At 34.9% G+C, this 19,164-nt stretch overlaps 1 protein-coding gene across 1 annotated transcript in view; it reads left to right on the plus strand.

The window, feature by feature from the left end:
* LOC121409131 (serine/threonine-protein kinase TAO1-like) overlaps positions 1 to 18,140 on the plus strand; it is a 52,154-nt gene extending 34,014 nt beyond the window's left edge. The window contains exons 9-19 of the mRNA XM_041600962.1: positions 742 to 917; positions 1,473 to 1,643; positions 2,565 to 2,720; positions 9,277 to 9,442; positions 9,962 to 10,140; positions 10,830 to 10,958; positions 11,781 to 11,975; positions 12,971 to 13,210; positions 16,033 to 16,245; positions 16,761 to 16,943; positions 17,558 to 18,140. Of these exons, the coding sequence (XP_041456896.1) occupies positions 742 to 917; positions 1,473 to 1,643; positions 2,565 to 2,720; positions 9,277 to 9,442; positions 9,962 to 10,140; positions 10,830 to 10,958; positions 11,781 to 11,975; positions 12,971 to 13,210; positions 16,033 to 16,245; positions 16,761 to 16,943; positions 17,558 to 17,815 (2,066 nt within the window). The 3' untranslated portion in view covers positions 17,816 to 18,140. The remainder of the gene's footprint in view (positions 1 to 741; positions 918 to 1,472; positions 1,644 to 2,564; positions 2,721 to 9,276; positions 9,443 to 9,961; positions 10,141 to 10,829; positions 10,959 to 11,780; positions 11,976 to 12,970; positions 13,211 to 16,032; positions 16,246 to 16,760; positions 16,944 to 17,557) is intronic.
* The last annotated feature ends 1,024 nt before the right edge of the window (positions 18,141 to 19,164 follow it).

A 19,164-nucleotide genomic window follows, 5' to 3' on the forward strand; every position in this document is an offset into this window, starting at 1 on the left:
AACTATCAAGAAAATGAAGGATATTCAACACTTTCTTGATTCTGAAAGATCGTTTCACAACCTTCACCAAAAGTTTCTAAAATTTTACATTTTGCACCATTAAATCCATGAGATGGCCATCTATTTTACATATTTCCTTGAAATAGTTTAGAAAAATAACCTCTTTCTTGACTCTGAAAATTGTTTTATGATGTCAAACTCTCTGTATTATAGTCCCACCCGTAGACTTTCATATCTAAGACATTAACTGAAAATGATCTTGTGATCCTTTTTTAATCATTTTACACTCTTTCAACACCATGAAAGTCTACCTGTGTGACTACAATATGTACTGAGTGTAACATCACAAAACAATCTTTCTGATTCAAGGAAGAGGTGAATATTCTTCATTTTTGGTAGTTACCAACTAAATCAAAACAATTTTAAGGAAATGTGGAAAATAGATGTCCATTTCATGAATTATATAGATGGAAAATGTGAAATTTCAGAAACTTTTTAGGAAGGTTTTTTTTCCCTGAGGCACTGGATATATATACAGTTTTGATGGTTGTCAAAATAGAAAAACCTTTGCTTTTTATGCTTGGCCATACTAAGGTATTTTCATTTAAACTTTATAATTGACTTTTTCAGATTTTTCTGTCTATTTTGATTAATTTTTCAATTTGATTAATGAATCAAGAAATTGTGTTATTGTTATTCCGCATGTGTGATGTCTTATTCTTTTTATTATTATTATGGCAGCTGAAAGAAAACCACCGTTATTTAACATGAATGCCATGAGTGCCCTGTATCATATTGCTCAGAATGACCCTCCATCATTATCAACGTCTGGCTGGAACCAGTGCTTCCATGATTTCATCAAGGCTTGCCTGGCCAAGGAGCCTGACAGCCGCCCCAGTGCAACACAGCTATTACAGGTAAGATCATTGCTTGCATGATTTCATCCAGGCTTTGATTATCTGTTCATCCTTTTTCCTGCTGATAGATTGTATGGTTATCAATATGCATAAATGCACAATGATTACACATCATTTATGAGCTTTGTGCATATTTAGACAAGGGTTAGACTTTTCAGTACAACCAGTGAATGAATCTTTTGCAAATTTACATATATTTCATCAGGATAACAAGAAACAGAATGTGTAATCTGTTTAAACGTTTTTCCTGTACAGGAAAAAAGTGTAACATTGTATGTAGATAATAGAATGACCAAAGCTCACAAGGAAGGTAGAGAACTAATAAAAATAGAATGGTATGTATTGATCAAATTTAAACTAATATAAAACTGAAATTGTCAAAGTAGTTTCAATTTTCCATTCCAAAGAAGATTATGATTTATTATTGGTTTGAGTATTTAAAGTATTTTATATTTTTATTTCTTTCTAATTAATTTACGTATATTTGTTTTTATGAATATGAATCCATGTTATAATCTTCACTTCATTTCTCTATATTTTTTTATCTTTCTGTAGCTGGAATTTGTAACAAGGGACAGGCCTAACAACGTGTTGATTGACTTGATAGAGAAGACAAGGAAGGTGGTACGTGGGATGGATAATAAGAATGTTGGTAGGATAGCACAACTTTTCAAAGGTCACTCTAACAAACCAAGGGATGAGGACACGGAGGTCAGCACAGATGATGTAAGCAGATATATCCATCTTTTTTTATATTTTTTTCACTGAAGGAAGGCAGTATCAATGCACGGTAGTTAAGTATGTACAAATAATTTTTTCAGCTGAATCTAAAAAGAATGACATTTATGTTTTTCAGCAAGACAAGGTTCATTGGAAGAAATATTTTCAAATTAAATTTTGTACCATACTGCTTTATTTTTATACTGATCAGGAATCAATTTGTATTGAAAATGTCTGGCTTTTCAATTTTATGATAGTTATTTGGTAGACCCTTGGTTGTTCACAAATTGATTGCTGATTTATGTCTAAAAATGATCTGAAAAGATCTTTCTTTCCATGAGCAATATGTTTACGACTAATATTCATGACATAAATTTTTTCAAAGGAGGTTTGTACATGTATACTGGTATAGAAGCTTTAATATGCTCCAAACATTTTTTGCAATAAATCCATAGTGTGAGAGATTATTTCATGTTATTATTGAAATAATGTCCCCAACAATTTCCATTTAAAAAAGATACATACAATTGATATCATTTTTAGTGTGCATGTGATCAGAATCTCACCCAAGAAACTTTATACAAAAATATTTGCTGTTCAAGTGCATAAATTAGCATGATTAATTTCTTGAAGATTAAGTGGAAATTTAGCTTTTTATCCTTGTAGATTGCCTCATTCGTGCAATTGTGATTGCATGATCCCAGTCAAAAACATAAAGGAGCCATAAGGTGTAGGACTTTCCATATTTCCCTTAGAAAACTATTGGAAAAGGTGATAGATTACCACATATGCTTTTGAGATAGACCTGTACCATTAATACACACTAAACTGATCAAAGAAATAGAACTAGGATTTTCTTGAGGTGGGTTTAATTTGGTCCGGGGGAAGAAGGTTTTTCAATGACTGTTGGCTTTTCCATCCATGCAGCAGCCGTCCGGGGATTCATTTGACCCCAGTGAGCCCACCAACAGTATGAGCAGTGTAAACGACCACAGTGAGGATAGCAGTCAATCAGGAAGCGTCAACAGTATTCAACCTTCAAAGGATGGCACTGCTGACAATGCACAGATGCGCAATGAGAGGGTAAGAAGAAGAAGCCATTGCTTCTCAACATTGTTGACTTATCTTTGTAGATGCATCATGTGTAGGCAATCCAAGATTATTGGGGAAGTCTGTATGATCACACATACTGATATAATGGGGGAATGTTTCTTGACATATATTGGATTAAGGGTGGGCTTAGTGGGGATAAATTAGTATTGGCTTTATCAAGAGTTTTAGTTGAGAAATAAAGCTTCTAGCCGAATTCGCTCTTTGAGTTTGAGCTGGTGTCATTTAAAGCATTTAATTATCAAACTTGAAGTTGTTCAATTTTAAAATAGGCTGGAACTCGACATGGGCATTTTGATGTCTGTTCATTAGATGCATATATGTTGATAGGAAGCTTTATCTGATGAGTGCATATCTCATTGTCAGCAGGCCTGTCTTTATTGCTATTGATACCAAGATAGCATAGCATATTCGGAAAAATGCCCTGGATGGAAAGTAATCTTTCCTACATTTTATCCCTTTCACCTTATAGAATATTAAACATGCTAATGTATTTTAAAAATATAACTTATAGTTTTGGTCCAAAGCATATTTGATAATAATCTTGGAATGCCTCTTGATCCTACATATCCATCTTCTGTTCTTTGAAACGCAAATCACCTTTGCAAATGCACAAAGGCTTGTGCAAGCAGAACCCCTTTTCATCAATACCTTCTTATGGACTTCATTTTATTTTCAGTGATTCATATCAAAATGAACATACAACCCATTGTATGCCCTATCCCTTCCTATTCCTTTCTCTGTTCATTGCCATGCTGTTTTTCCTCAAGCATATTTGTTCATTTGTGACAAAAATGTCATGCATGCCTAAATATGATTTATGACGTTTAAACCCATTTCCATCCCTTTCACAAATTAAGGAGGACAGTTTTCAGGCATTTGCCCTTTGTCACTCTAAATAAAATATATATTTTAAAAGATAGTGCTGTGTTAGCATAAAGTTAGCATAAATAAATCAATTTTGAAATTGCTGATCGTGCTTTTGTAATGTATACCTTTTGTGTAGAAAAAAATTATTTTAGAAGATAACACAGAATAAATCCTCTACATTCTTTAAAGTTATACCACTTTGAAAACTGATTCTTTAAGGATGTTATATTTTTGAATTGTGAATTGCATGTTGGCTTGGTTTGCAGTGGCCATTTTACTGTTGATCGATTGAGAGTTTTGATTTTAGCATTGGACAAAGTTTTCAAAGCATGACAGAACGTGGTTATTTATTTTCAGTTTTAAATTGGCTTGCCTGATCTTACACTTTTCTTGATTCTGTATAAAGCAGATTAAATACTTGTGTCAACATTTCTGTTTAGAGTTCCTTCACATATGGCTTCCTGCAATTCTGATAACTCTTATCACTCATTCCACATCATTAATAATGACTATTCGTTAACATTGTATTATTTGCTATATTCTCCTCTCAGCCAGCCTTCATTCCCCATTTTGCATCAGTCATCAAAATATGTTGATATAATTTCATGTAGAATTTATGATAAACTGATTCTTTCTTGTCTGTTCAATTTTCCCATCAGATGATGATATTCAAAGCATCAAAATCTACCTTCCGTTTGTTGTAAAAGTTTTCAAATAATAATGCTCCAATGACCCAATGTCTAAAATATAATTTTCTCAGTTATGCTTTATCGATATAGACCAAGACTATTTAGAATTTAAATTATGAAATATGTAGATTTTCATATGACTGTTTATGATTGAAACCATGTTCGATGCTTCCTTAGGCCAGTTTTGTCCACTGTAATTCTTTTACTTTAGTAATTATGATAAATATTATGACAATTCTTTTGTTGCATACTAACCAAATTCCTCTTTTAGAAGCTCTGTGAAGTAACATATCTTCTTGCTTGTCACCTTTTGCCCTCCTCCTCCTTTCCTTCTTCGTCCTTGTCTCTTTGTGTCCTTGCCACACGATACCATCATACTTGCCAATACCACCGACCCTAAAAAAATCCACACCGTCCATATTGAAATGCCCTATCAATCTCGACTGTTGTGTGGCACGTTGAACCTCAACAGAGGGGGCGGAATCCCTCAGTACCGGAGGGTAGGGAGGCACTGGCCATGGGTATGTCCCCGTGCCCCTCCCTGGACAGCATGGTCTCTATCTCTTCCTTCTGCTCATCTCTTGGTTCCATCTCCTACGCCGAACGCGAGGCCTTCCTGGCCGCCTCGGGCTCGGTCCGACTACGGGTACGGGAGAAGCGTAAGGTACAACACCCTTCCATCTTGGATCCTTTGTGTTGGTGTTCGGTATGTTGGCTATCCTCCCCCTTCTTCACAAAAAACTATCCACCAAAGGAAAAAAAAAGGAAACATATATGCTCACACACCATTTATTTGAAATGAAAGAGAAAATGAGCAGCATTGCTTTTGTGGATGATCCTTGATGGTTTCCATGGCAACTGTGATTTAAGTTGATTCGGTTCCTAAGTTTGTGTTTGTCAGTGCTGCATGAATTCTATTGCATGAGTAGTTAATTGAATCTTTCTAGTCGATGTCGTAGCAGAGGGCAGCAATTCACAATCGATGCACACATTTCTTGAATCCTACAAATATTTTTAGAAATAGAATTTACCAAGCGTCACCTAGTTTTGGACAAGGTTTCGAAATCAGGATTAACATGTAATGCATTCAATCAATTGATAATACAGTCAGTAATGCATATTTTCTGGGTATTTTATTGGACTGCAATTCAAATTTAAATGTATTGTATTCTGTTTTTAAAGAGATGTATAAAAATAAATGAATTTGAATTTGAAACTTGAGTTTATTTCATTTCAATAGAAAAAAAGGAAGTATTACAATGGCATTACATGTACCTATGATATAAGCTAGTGCCTGTAGTTTGTGGACCCTTAAAAATGTAAGAAGTTCATTGAAAATAAAAGTATAGATGGTTATACTGAAGTTGGTTTATAACACTAATAAATGCACAAAAACTTTATCGAGCACTTGTTTCAACTATTGAAATTGTAAGCAGGCAAGACTTATAATTTGTTAGCCATTCTCTTTTTTCACTTGTTTCTTCGTGATATTTCTTACCTTGAACCTTCTTGAGTGAGCTCCTTTATTATTTGAAGCAAAAATGAAAATAAAGTATTGATAATATTTGAAAGATCAAAAGAAGTTGATTTTCATTCTTGAAAATTTGAGCCAAACACTTTTGCATGGTGCTTAAATGTTGAGCTGATTGAACAATAACTGCATTTATGTAAAGCATTTCAGTTCAAGAGAGCTTTTTATTTTGCATTGCACCCAGTCTACTTTGTGAGTGGTACAATCAGAGAATGCACTGCATGATATAGCTTGTTAGTCTAGGGTAGAATGTTTGGTAATGTTTGAACATCTCATGATTATAAATGTGAATTACCTCTTGATGGTTGTCCTATGATCATTCTCTTCTTTGCTGCTTGCTTGAAGAACCCCAACTGAATGTGTGAATAGTGCTTATAAATTCAGAAAGTTCCCTGAGATTTTAATATTACATTCTGTGACATAACTTAATGAAATGGTTAATAAAGTTAATGTGCATTGTTTTCAGACGAAAGCATTCCTGCCTTTTTGAAGGTTTATATCTTTGGACATATGTCCTGAATATTATGACGACAGAAGCGTATACAAACAGTTCTTGCTTGTATTCCAGGTTTTGTGAATATTGTAAGAATAGTAGGGTCTTTTTACAATTAAGGACTCATCAAAAAAGCTGAAGTGATTGAAATGTGAAATTGTTAAAACGAAAGGTATCTTTGCAAAAGAACTTTACTATTGCGGCCTCTGTGCCCATGTGTTTCTGAAACTCCATACATGTTGGTGCTTCTTTTGAAATCAATGTGTGCAGATATAAAGTGTTCAGGAAGTAGTGACTCTATTTTAGAGCTAATGCTACAACCAACCCAGCTTTATTTGCCATCCCTTTCCCTTATTTTCATTCTATTTCATTCATTCAATTTGGCATGAAATTTGATGGATAGGAAATCACTTCTATATTATTCCAAGAAGTTATATTTTTTTTAATGAAATTTAAAAAATACAAAATGTTACTAGTGAGCTAGATTTATCCTTTGCAGTGAATGTTTCTGCAAGCAGTGAATAATCAAAATGATGATAAGAATTTCTGTCAAAGGGCTCCCGTTTCTCCTGCCATGCCTCTGTTAATTCAAAACAACATTTTCTGCTAACTAAATGGATACTTATGGAGGTTATTATCACTTTGAAATATTTATTTTCATTTTTTCCTTTGGGGGGCAGTCCTGGTTTTTCATTACTGTTTTTGTTCTGTTCTAAAAAAATTCAAGACAATTTGTTCTATGAAACCGATTTACAAGCTTGAAAATTCTCAAGCCCATCCATATACAGTAGAGGACATATTTGGCTTATGTGTGATTATTTTGAAATAGATTTTGTTTTATTCAAGTTACCATCAGCTTTTAAATTCATAATACATTAATGGTGACCATTTGAGGAGTCTTCCAACATGATCATGTTTGAACATTATCACTTGCTTTCATTATTAAAAGATTTGTATAACTCTCTTCATAGTGCCATCTTTGTCAAAGCTTCATCTTGAATCCATTATTAAATAATTATGTGTTCTAGTGATATGAGTATCATTCTTATCAATCACACTGTCATTTTACTTTGTATCACTGCTTATGACTTATGATTTGCAACTTTTATTCTGTGTCTGCTTTTGACCTTGAGACATTATATTGGCGTTAGAAACTATTTCTAAATTTCTACTTTTTGGTTTGCGAAAATTTGTTGTCTTTTTTTTTAGTGCTTCTTGGATCAACTTATTTCTTTTGCAGGCTGTGATCTTGTTTCTTTGTTTTCATATCATACTTTAGAGATCTACTGGCTTTTCATTTTCAGTCTGCGTCTAGCTTCTTGGAAATATTGATGTCGCATACGTTTTCAGAGGCTGTGTTATACTTTTATCACTATGCCTTCACTTCACCTCCAAACCATGCTAGCGGTTTCTTTAATTTCCCAAGCACTGTATTCCTTGTTTACTATTTCCTGTTACATACTACAAAGAACATGCATTTTTCTTCTTTTTTTGCAGTTATCAATAATTTTACACTCCTGCTTTAAAAGCTTGTACCATATTTCACTCACCATATGATTTTAATGCTAACCCGTAACCTTTATTACACACAGCTTGATGTAGCAGTCGGAAATTACTTTTCACTGGATAATGCATTCACCTCAAAGATATTAATGTATTATTTTTCCTCATGCCCTATCTGCTCCACACATACATGTAGATTTTGTAGCCTGCTGTTTAAAGTATTGTAATGTTCATGTCATTCATATACCTGTCCGTTGTCTATAATGTATTGTACCAAGCTGTTATTTAATACTTTATAAAGTACAAAACCAGTTTCAAGGGCATGCAGCAGACAATATGGAAAGATGTTTTTAAAAATTGATGAAGCCTGCTATGCATAAATCTGACTTATTCATTGATGCTTTGGTACATGATTAGAAAAAGTTGAAAGTTTTGTTTGTCCTGAGAACAATATAAACATTTCAGAGAATCTTTTGTATTGAAATTATCTTTTGAATAGCCAGAAATACAAATATATATTTGACATTAAATTATTGCAACATTTAATGTATTCTTTGCATACCCTTGAGAAGAAAATTTTTGGAAATGTTTGCTTCTCAATCTTGCTGTTGAAAATGGAATAAAGAAATACCTTGAACTCTTGGAGCTCCTATTTGCCTTCACCTCAATCCACTTTAACCCTTAGTTATTTTCTATACAATTATATGCTATATTTGGCCATCAGCTTGGATATAATGTAGCATAGATCTAGATATGAAATTATTGGGTGCCATTTTCTAGCCATAACACCTCTTGATATAAAAATTTCCTTTTCATTGGATTCTTTCTCTTTCATTTAATTGAAGCATGATGAAATCATATTGCCTCTTGCTACTTCTTGCACGAGTGCGTAGGATTAGAAAAGGAAATTCACTCCCCGCTCAAAAAAATGGAGGGGGGGGGGCAAATTCCCAAGAAACCCCTTTAAGCATCATGCTTTACTTTATTAAATTAAAAACCTATTATTTTTCAATATCCCATTGCCTATTAGTGTCGCTACATAATTTTCTCTTTTTGTAATTTTTGCAATATTCTGGCTCTGGTCACAATATGTCGCATTTTAAGCATTTTATAGGAGTTATATTTCAAAATTTAATGGACAGGCTGTACTGTCCAGATCCCAAATTTGGCCATTCGAAGAACTGCTTATCAAAGGGACAATTTTCACTCAGATGATATAATGGCAGCAATGGTTTTTCTTGAGCATTTTACTTCTTTGAGGCATAAATATTTTCACATTTCCAGAATTATTTATATCTGCAAATTCATACCTTTTCTTACAATTCATATGCTGAGATTCTTTTGTCCTTGGCCTTGTACCTCCACACCATAATATTACTCCCTGAGTAGTAAAAACATCCTCAGACATAGCTTGATGGTTATCTGTCTTTATATGACTTTCAGTTACCGAGTGAAAGCTTGAGTGCAAGTATGACGTCTGAGACAACGCCAGAGCTACCATTCACAAGAGATGACAGCTATCGTGAGAATTTCAAGACTATCAGGCCTACATCAGTTGTTACTAGACAGATGAAGGAACATGAGAATGAGCAGAGGCAACAATTTTCAGGTATCAAATATTTCATTAAGCTGTCACTGCATTGAATTAAAATATTTGTAGGTTGTCAATTTGTTTAATTTATCAATCAGAATATAGCAGACCTAATGATTATTTCATGTGATCGTAATATAAGATTTTAGATAATTTTCCTGTGAAATTATGTGAGCATGTTGAACATAAATTTTTTTATAATCAGGAATTAAGAAACAAAGAATTTTTAACAGGATAATGGTGCAAGATTCTCAATATCTCAGAGCTTGGACAATGGTTCCCTCTATTCCTTGCTTTTATCTCAAAGATTGGCTGTAAAATAATGCTTACCAACTAGAATGACTATGTCAAGGGTAATGATGATGATTATTTATGTTAATGGAAATGCTGATAATAATAATGTGATCACATCCAATATGACTCGGTGTTTCCAAATCAATACCCAGTCTTAAGCATCACTGTTAACATGGCACTCTTGCATTCTTGCCTGGCTCATGGTTGTACATTAATGATTCTATTCTCCTTCTCGTTTACTAGGTTACAAGAGGATGAGAAGGCAGCATCAGAAACAGATTCAGCAGCTGGAAAGCAAGCTCAAACAAGAGATGGATGAGCTGAGGGATAAACTAGATAAAGAATTCAACCAGTGTGTGCAAGCTAATGTTAAAGAACTAGATAAGCTCTTAGCGAAGCATACAACAGATATTGAGAAGAAGGTATGGGAGTCGGCTTCTTTTATAAAAATAGCACACCTTTGTATCATTTTGTAATAAACCTAGGGGTGTTTGTTTCATCAAGTCTTTTATAAAGTTCATCTTGAATTTAAAAGTAATTAGGATATGAAGTACAAAAATGTGAGTGCAAAATATTTCATTACTTAAGAATGACTGTGTTGCAAATATTTTAACTTGCATTGTACCTGAACCAAGATACAAATGTAGGAGTGTAAATTCTGAAGGTTTCCATGGCAAAGAAGAATCTTGTAAGTTTCAAGTCACACCATATCTGACAAGAACACACTTGTCGAAACGTTGAGTTTGTGTGCTCCTTTTCAGGTCCAACAATTGCCCACAAAAGATACATGGTGTACTGTGAAAACCTGCTACACCTTATGTAGTCCAGTGCAATGTTTTGTTGAATCTGGATTTACGCTTCAGCAAGTACTAATATGGATATCATTATGGAACACCCCTGTTTTCTTGTAAGAAACTTATTTCATACATGGTAACTTGTGATTCATGCTATATCTTATTTTGTTTATGGAGCATGCTGTAAACGACTATGTGCCTTTCACATTGTCTGATATAAATTTGGTTAAGCCACGTATCAGAATTACATTTCCTCTTTTCAGAATATCTCCCTAAATATAATTGTTGCTTTTACTCCCCCCCCCCTTGCCTTGCAGGAGAAAGCAGCAGGTAGCGAGGAGAAGAAACTCTTAAAGACAATCACATCCCAGCATGAATCCGACCTAAAAGCCTTCCAGATCAAACAGAAGAAAGATTACAAACACAACAAGGAACAAATGAGAAGAGTAAGATATTAATCTGTTCATATTATTTGTATCTAGAAGGTGTTTCAGGAACCTGTTCATAAAATTACCATATTACAGTTGTTCAGAAGTTTGTCCTTGGCTTTATGAAAGAGCCCCCAGGTTTTCTAAACTTGGTATCATTGTCGAGATACACGCTTCTCCTTTGTCCTGCAAATTTGTTTGGCTGAAAGCATTTAAAAAAAGTATATTTGTTAAATTTATAAATCACATTTGATATCATGTTTTCTGAAATTGGCCCTGCAGGTCAAATGGGTCAATAGTCATTGCACATCCTGTAAAGTAGTAATGGTTTTACCAAACAGTAAATATTGTTTTATATTTCCCCCCTGTTACCATTCAACCATTTTGAGAACTCAGTATTCTAATCTTTTTTTTTTTTTTTTCAAAGATTTTTTAATTCCTCAACTCATTTTATACATAAGTATCACATGAACAGATACATTGTAATTTAAAAAAATCAGCATACATTTCAAAACAAATACAAATTAATATTTCCTTTTTATACAAAATATTACACTTTTTTCGATGCACATTCATCAAATAACATTTAAAAGCAATAATTCTCTCAGATTTTTCAATTTTTTTCCAAATCAAAATGAGCAAAAGTAGGTTTGATATTCTTGTATTTACATGAATAAATGCAAACAACACAATTTTATTGGTGAGATGAAAATTATTGAGGGTTATAAATCCAAAACATGCGGGTGGCGCGTTTTGTTTGTAAAATCTGTTTAAAAGTGAGATAATAGTTTGTACTTTGTTCTAACCAATCTGTGATAATGGAATGCGGTTCTGTTGTAGGAGTTGGACAGTACTCCCAAGAAGGAGCATGAAGCCAAGATGCGTCAACACAAGGAATCTCTTCATCTGGAGCAGCAGAGGGCTGAAAGTGACCTGCAGGACAGGCAGCATCAGAGGCTAGACAAAGAGATGAGGAAACTCAAAGGGAAATTACTACTCAGCAAACAGACCGTTGAGCAGGACCAGCTAAGAGAGGTGAGAAATCAAGTCACTCTGGGAGAAAATTGTTTAGTGACCAAAGGAGATTTGCTTGCAGATTGTAAATTTGAGAGCATTATAACTTTTTACATGAAGTAGAAAATACAGGCATATCACTTTTGTGAGGTTCCATATAAAGGGGGTTGGACATGCTGTACATATTTATGGAGTTGCCCCCCAAATTTTGTTAAGTCACTATGCTTCTATGAACAGTGCCATCTCAAAACCTCATTGCATCACTGCATCATCATCTAGGATGCAACTGTAGTGATGGAAATATTCCTTCCAAACTTGACTAAAATTGTGCCACAATATTTGTCAAAAAAATGTTATTATTTTTTATATGCTTTCAGACACTTCTTTTCTACAGCAGAGATCAAATAACCATCATATCCTTAAGCCAACATTCTTATTTTATTTCTAATTGTTTGATAAAAAGTATGTCTAGAGACTATTCTATTGTACATGGCAGGATGTCCACTGCTTTATGGGTAAAGTGCCTGGATGAGTTAAAGAGAAATTCCAGTAGTTGTGTACAGTAAACACTGATTTCATGAGAAAGTCTGTAAAACAAGGCTTAATTGTCAGTATATCACCAAAGATCTAGATCTGGTACAGTAACATAAACTGAACTTTGTGAAATCTTGAAATCTACGCTGAAAAATTTTCAGACTGAAGATCCCCAACACAGATAAGCACACGTGGGACAGTATAATTATTGCTTCGCCCGACGCTCTACCCGAATCCTTTACTTATTTGCTGATTTCTCAGCAATTACACAATTTCTTCCAGAATCCTTTGGCACATATGTTATATTTATACAAACAGACACTTTGGTGGTCATTTCATTGGATTCTGTACAAACTCATTTTGATATCGTTACCAAAACTAGCATTTACCTTTAAACTATGATAAACCAACCTACCAAGAACTTAGAAATGAATCCAAGACTTGAGTCCGTCTCTCTTTTTCTAACACAGACAGCCTTGCAGGAGCTTCACAGGAGACAGGTAATGAAGGAGATGGAGCATGTGATGGCTCTACGGCACCATGAACAGATGCAGTCTATCGAATACCGTCATATGAAACAGATTCAGGCTTTACGCTCAGAGCAGATGGAGAAACAGTTCAACACAGAGGTGACCAACCAGGCTGAGTATAACAAGACGGCTCAGCAGGATCTACGCAAGAAACATGCACTTGAAGCAAAACAACAGCCCAAGGAACTCAAGGTTAGTATTGACATCCTCTCTTTGGAATTTCTTCACATATTTATGTTGGTTTTATTTGTATTTAATTGTGCAGAAAAGTTTTGACTACGTAATAAAAAACTGTATGAGGTGAAATTTTTGCATTCAGATATGTCTTTGAATTGTTACTCATTGGACATTTTCAAGTATTGTTAATATGCGCTTGCAATGCAGCACCAGAGTCTTTGTATCTTTATACAACAGCAAATATGTTATAAAAAACAACAATAACAACACATTTTAATTGCAAAAGAGACGCGCTTGCAATCAAATTTGGAAGCTAACAATAGCACACAATTGCAGAGAGCCGTAGTAACTTCTTGAATTTGGTGAAAAAAAGTAAAATAAAAACAAACACTGTCTTTGCCAGTCATTCAAAAGTTATTCAGAAAACATTTAAATGTATGCAAAACAGTAGAAAATTGATTTAATTTTCGTTTGTGGTTTGATTTGGATCATTTAAACAAACATGCTGTGCACAATGATCATTTTGATCTTTTTAATTCAGATTATTTAAAAAAAAATATTCTTAAGAAATATTTCATGACAAAATCTACCTATTAAATCATCTGAAGAGCTAAATACAATTTTCATAAAAATTCTACTTACCATCATTTGCTCTGTAATATGGATACATTGGATAGCCTTCCGTCAAACGTCAACTTGACTTATCTTGGTTGCAGATAGTTCTCCAATTTCAAGTTCAAAATCTAAATCAAACAGTAATTTTTCAACTTAAAGCTTTGAGTCAAAGTAAATTCCTTAAAAAGTAAATCTGGATGATATTTATGTCAAACTATAGCACCATGAAATGATGCAAGAAAATTCTTCAAACTCCAAAACTGATGCAAATGAGTCAAACAAGATAGAACTCTCAGTGAGGCATATATGTCTAGACCTATTGGTTCTACCAATACCCCTCTTCTGCATCAGTGTCATCCATATCAGGATTGGGTTGAAGCTTTGCATCTGCCACAGATTTTAGAATGCCTGTCTCCTGGAATCCCTTGATGATGAGATCCGACTGGTGACGTTTGCTTTCCCGGACTCTTCGAATTCAAGTAGCATGGCTAGGTTTGATCACAGATGTGCCCTCGTGTAACTGTGTTTGTGATGTCCCAGTTATTAGAAAACTACGATCACAGATCGTAGATCTATCTTGGTCACACTCTCGTGGATGGTTAGCCCTTCTTTCTTCCCAGAAGCAACCTTCTGGGAGTATCAGTGGCTGAACTGAGCTTGAGGAGACATAGAGCTCTTGTAGACATAATTCACTGTCACATCATCAGGTTTGAGGAAATCTGTGCAAGCAGCAGGAAGAAACATATACATCATGTATGCAAGATAGTTGAGCTTGTCCAGAAAGTCCTTGGTGTGATGGGCTCTGTTTGGATCCCTCCAGATATTGGAGACTTTCCTTTGTCTTTTCAACATTGGGCTAATGATTGTGTCTATTGTATCATGCTATACGATGTGCCCTCGTGTAACTGTGTTTGTGATGTCCCAGTTATTAGAAAACTCAGTTAGGATGACACTTATCAGTCTTGCCTTGATAGATGACTTGTGGGGGAAGGAATTTGCCACAAGAGGGGAGTGCAATATACTGCCTCTTGTCATTACTCTCTTTGATTGGGACCTGCTTGTCAGCCTTCGGATGAATTGTCCAGTTATTGATGATGGGATCACCTTAACTGCAGTAAGATCCAAATGAATTACAAGGGCTTCAGACATATCCTTGCCTTTCTTCCAATCCTCTTGTGAAATCTGCTCATTATCTCATTGATGTCATCTTGATGTTGATTGATGCCTTTGGATTCTTTCCTCTTGGAATACCCCTTCCTATCGAAAAAGGATCTCAATCCATCCATGTATTTTTCCCCACTGAACCTCCATGCTCAAGTATGATTTGTGCTTAGCAGTCATCAGCAAATACAGTACAATGTATTTGTCTGATTTGCTTTGGAATCAGAGCGTTACAGCAGACCGTCACTCACTCACTCTCACTCACACGTACACACACAATCACTTTCCATTCCTACATACATACACTTGTCCATGCTCTGTTGCAATGGGCAATAGAAATGTGTTCTTTACCCTGGATTACGCTTTGCTCATTGTCTAAATGTTGTTAGGTTAGGGTCAGTGCCTGGTCATACCAGTTTGCTGTACTTTGTAATTGCTCTGCAACTTGCTGCAAGCATTAAATCCTAGCTAGGCATTAAAATGTGATAGATGCCTGATAGGTTGTTTTCTTACAGTCACTAAGTTGAGTTTGTCCTTTCTGATATCCATGCACATGTAAGATCAGCAGAGTGAGACCGTTCAGAGATCTATTTGTAAGAATTGGTGCGATCTGCGTGGCTCCTGCATTCCTTTTTTTTCGACATGATTTTGTTATTTTTGCTGTATAAAGGCGACTTGTGAAATTTGCAAAATAAAACCACCATTGAAATTTCATCTCGTACAATCTTGTACAATAATGTTATCTCTTTATCCCATCTCATCTCAAAAGAAAACCCAGGATCTTTGTGCTCCATCTTACCATTCTATTTGATTCCAGGATTTTTTTTTTCATTCTCTTTTATAATATTCAACAGTTATGGAGATATTATTTTCACCTTGGTAGCATTATGTCCTTGATGGCCAAGGGGTCCACTTCTTTCGTTTTCGGGGTTAAAATTATTTTGTTTAAAATCTTTTTGATACAATATTCTGTTAATCATATAGTTTATGAAAATGAAACAAATTGTCAATGGATTGGAATGATATAAAATAAGGAGAATTATTGAATATTTGTACTACAGGCCAAAGAGCAGAAGATCAAGCGTCAGTACAGTGAAGTATGCAAGACCCAGATGCGTCAGTTCAAAGCCCTACAGCAGCAGGTATTACAGACAATGCCTCGAGAGAAACATAAGCAGTTCATTAAGAAGATGAAAGAGGAACAGACGAGAAAAATGGCCATTTTAGGGGAACAGTACAGACTCAGCATACAGGAAATCAATATATCAACATCGGTGAGTTAGTTAGCCCTTTGTCTGAGCTTACCTGAAGTGAACAATCCATTGGAAATGATTTTTATGGCAAAAAAGTATGAAATCAACCCAAAGACATCTGTCTGATATTTTTTAGGTAAATTGGTTAGGAGAATAAAGAAAGTTCAAGAGGACATTCTGGTTTCCTCTCAGTATTGGTTTCAAGTATTCTAATCACATGATGCTTTTAAGAGAGAGGGCAGCAATGTCACATATTTTTAGAGTAGTTTTATTTCATAATTTTGATTGATCTATCAGTATGTGTTCTATGTTTAAAGATGTAGGAATGTGAAGATGTATAAGTTTTGGGTCTGTAACACAAAGCTAGGCAATCAATGATAAAAACAGATGCCAAGGTTCATTGTAGGGGGCCCAGTTCATAGAGTCACTATCCTAGGCTTACTTCAGTAGCAAGTCATCTCAGTAGTATGTGATCAGTACAAGAAATGCAACTCCCTCTTCTGAAAGTGAAATATTTGTATCTAATGCATTCTCAGGTTAAGTTGGATCAGTCCCAGGAGCAAGAGTGCAATGAGCTACAGGAACGTCTCCGCCAGGAGATGGACTTGCTCCATGCCTACCAGAGCAAGACTCGGCTCCAGCAGGAGGCACAGCATCAGAAGGAGATCAAGGACCTTGATGAACGAGTCTCCATCAGGAGGGCTAAACTAGAGCTTAAGGTGAGCCCCCCTCCCCAAAGAAAGTCTTTCTGTAGGAACACAAAGCAATTAAGTGTTTTTTATTACTGGTTAAGATGCAATTTGCTTAAAAGGGTTACATTAATGTTTTTATTTATTGAACATCTTTTTTAAACATGTGTTACAGATGAATAGGAAGGGGTGTATGACAGTGATCTCTTTCAGAAGCAAAAAGTCATGACTTCATGTCAGTCATTACTTCAAAGCTCAAGTCTACTCTGTCAACGATTTGATTAAGATAAATGGAGAAAAAAACCTGCCTGACGTGTAAATTTCATCAAAATCGGGTATGCAAATGAAAGTTGCGACATTTAAAAATTGTTTTTAATGAAAAGAGAAATATCAAACAAGTATATCACTGAATATTTAATCCAAATCAGATGTATAATTAGAAAGGTATACATTTCAACTTTACCACCTATTTTCGCATTTCACATCTTGGCCTTTATGCAAATGAGGAAACTAATGAAGTCACACTTGTGGATTACTTAGCTATAGTACTCTGTTCTATAGTATATTTACATATATTATATTGTGTTTTTATTGAAAATGAAAATAAGTAATAAGAAATTTTTTTTGTCTTACCTTACCACCAGATTGAAGAAGATTCTGCCAAACTCGAGCAGGAGAAGTCAGATCGGAAACGGAAGCTGTTTGACAGACAAAAGAGAGAAACGGGCGAGTTCAACCGAGAGATAAGTAGCTATGGTCTAGAGCAGCTTTCAATCAATGAGATCAAGAGTGAGGTGTATGGAGGATCACGACCACAATCTATGATTGAGACAAGGGGCAGTAACAACTCCTCACCTCGTAACGTCCGACGGGAGAGCTCATTCTCATCAAGCTTCACATGATGATGAGGGATGCCCTGCGTTCTTTTTTTTTCTTATCCATTATTATTTTTGCCAATTTTTTTTTGTGTTTGACTGCATATTTTTATTACTCTTGCATTGCTTCATTGAATAGCCACCTTCTCTTCCTCCCCATGCTTGTATATGGGTGATGTATTGAGCTTTGTAGAGACTTACCACCCCTTGTAGCTCGGGAGGAGTTAGTGTTCAATCATTGAAGCCCTGTCATGATGTCCTTTGCTTAATGTACTAAATATTCATTCAGTGAATGGTTGCAAAGGACCTGTGACACTTAGCAAGGTATTGCTGAGTGAGATAGCTGCATGTTTTTTTTAATATGCAATAATTCTTATAATCACTGTACCCCCGTTAGACATACTGTCATGAGAATCCAATATAGCTGCATGGTGTGATTTAGATCAAGTCTTTTTACATCACAATACAAAACTGTGATACTTTCCATTTCTTTCCTCCAAAGTTTTGTTATACAATACTTTTCCTATTTGCAATATATCGCAATGGAATTTTCTTTTTAGGTAGCAGTGGATATCCCAGTTGTTCGAACAAATGCCGGAGAATTATTACTGTTTTCAAGTTTACAATACATGAAATTCATGATCGTACATAGGGGGGGGTGAAGGTATAGTATTTTGAGCAGAAATACAAGAAAAGCTTGAAATCATTACCGATGCATTAGTTGATTTCAAATTATATTTGTGCATTAATGTCAAGCTGAAAGTAAAATATATTGAAATTTGTAATCATAGGTCACATATATTTCATTTTTCCCCTTCAAAGTTCTATTCTGTCCATCAAAGTAATCCAGCTTGAAGTAATCTATAATCATAGATGCCTTGTATCCTTTTTTTTGTAGAGATTATTGGAGTGCTATGTTATGGCCATTATCAGAAGTTCCAGTCGATACTGATGATTCGCCAAACTAAGGTCATACATGATAACACATACAAATTTCTTTGTTAAGTCCTCACCAGTCTATAATGTGTTACTTAACACTATGTTTTCCATGTGTGTAGGAATATACAGAAGTGTTCGTACCCCAGAGGTATTTTTCAACCCTAAGTTGACAAATGATAACAAGTGACAGACATAATATTTATTTTTCCTATCCAATGGAAATTATGTTTAAATAAACAAGGGAAGTAAAAAAGCAGATGAAAAGTAAAGTTTGAACAATATCGGACAAACAATGAGAAAGTTACAAACTTTGAACAGTTGAAAAATCTTTGATCACTCCTAGTACCAGTATATCTATGGGGATTTCAAACTCACCACATTGGAGATGACATTGTCATTGTCACTGCTCCAATCCAAAAATGACTTAAACATCAGTT

This window comes from Lytechinus variegatus, chromosome 2 (genome assembly GCF_018143015.1).
Source record: "Lytechinus variegatus isolate NC3 chromosome 2, Lvar_3.0, whole genome shotgun sequence".
Taxonomy (NCBI): domain Eukaryota; kingdom Metazoa; phylum Echinodermata; class Echinoidea; order Temnopleuroida; family Toxopneustidae; genus Lytechinus; species Lytechinus variegatus.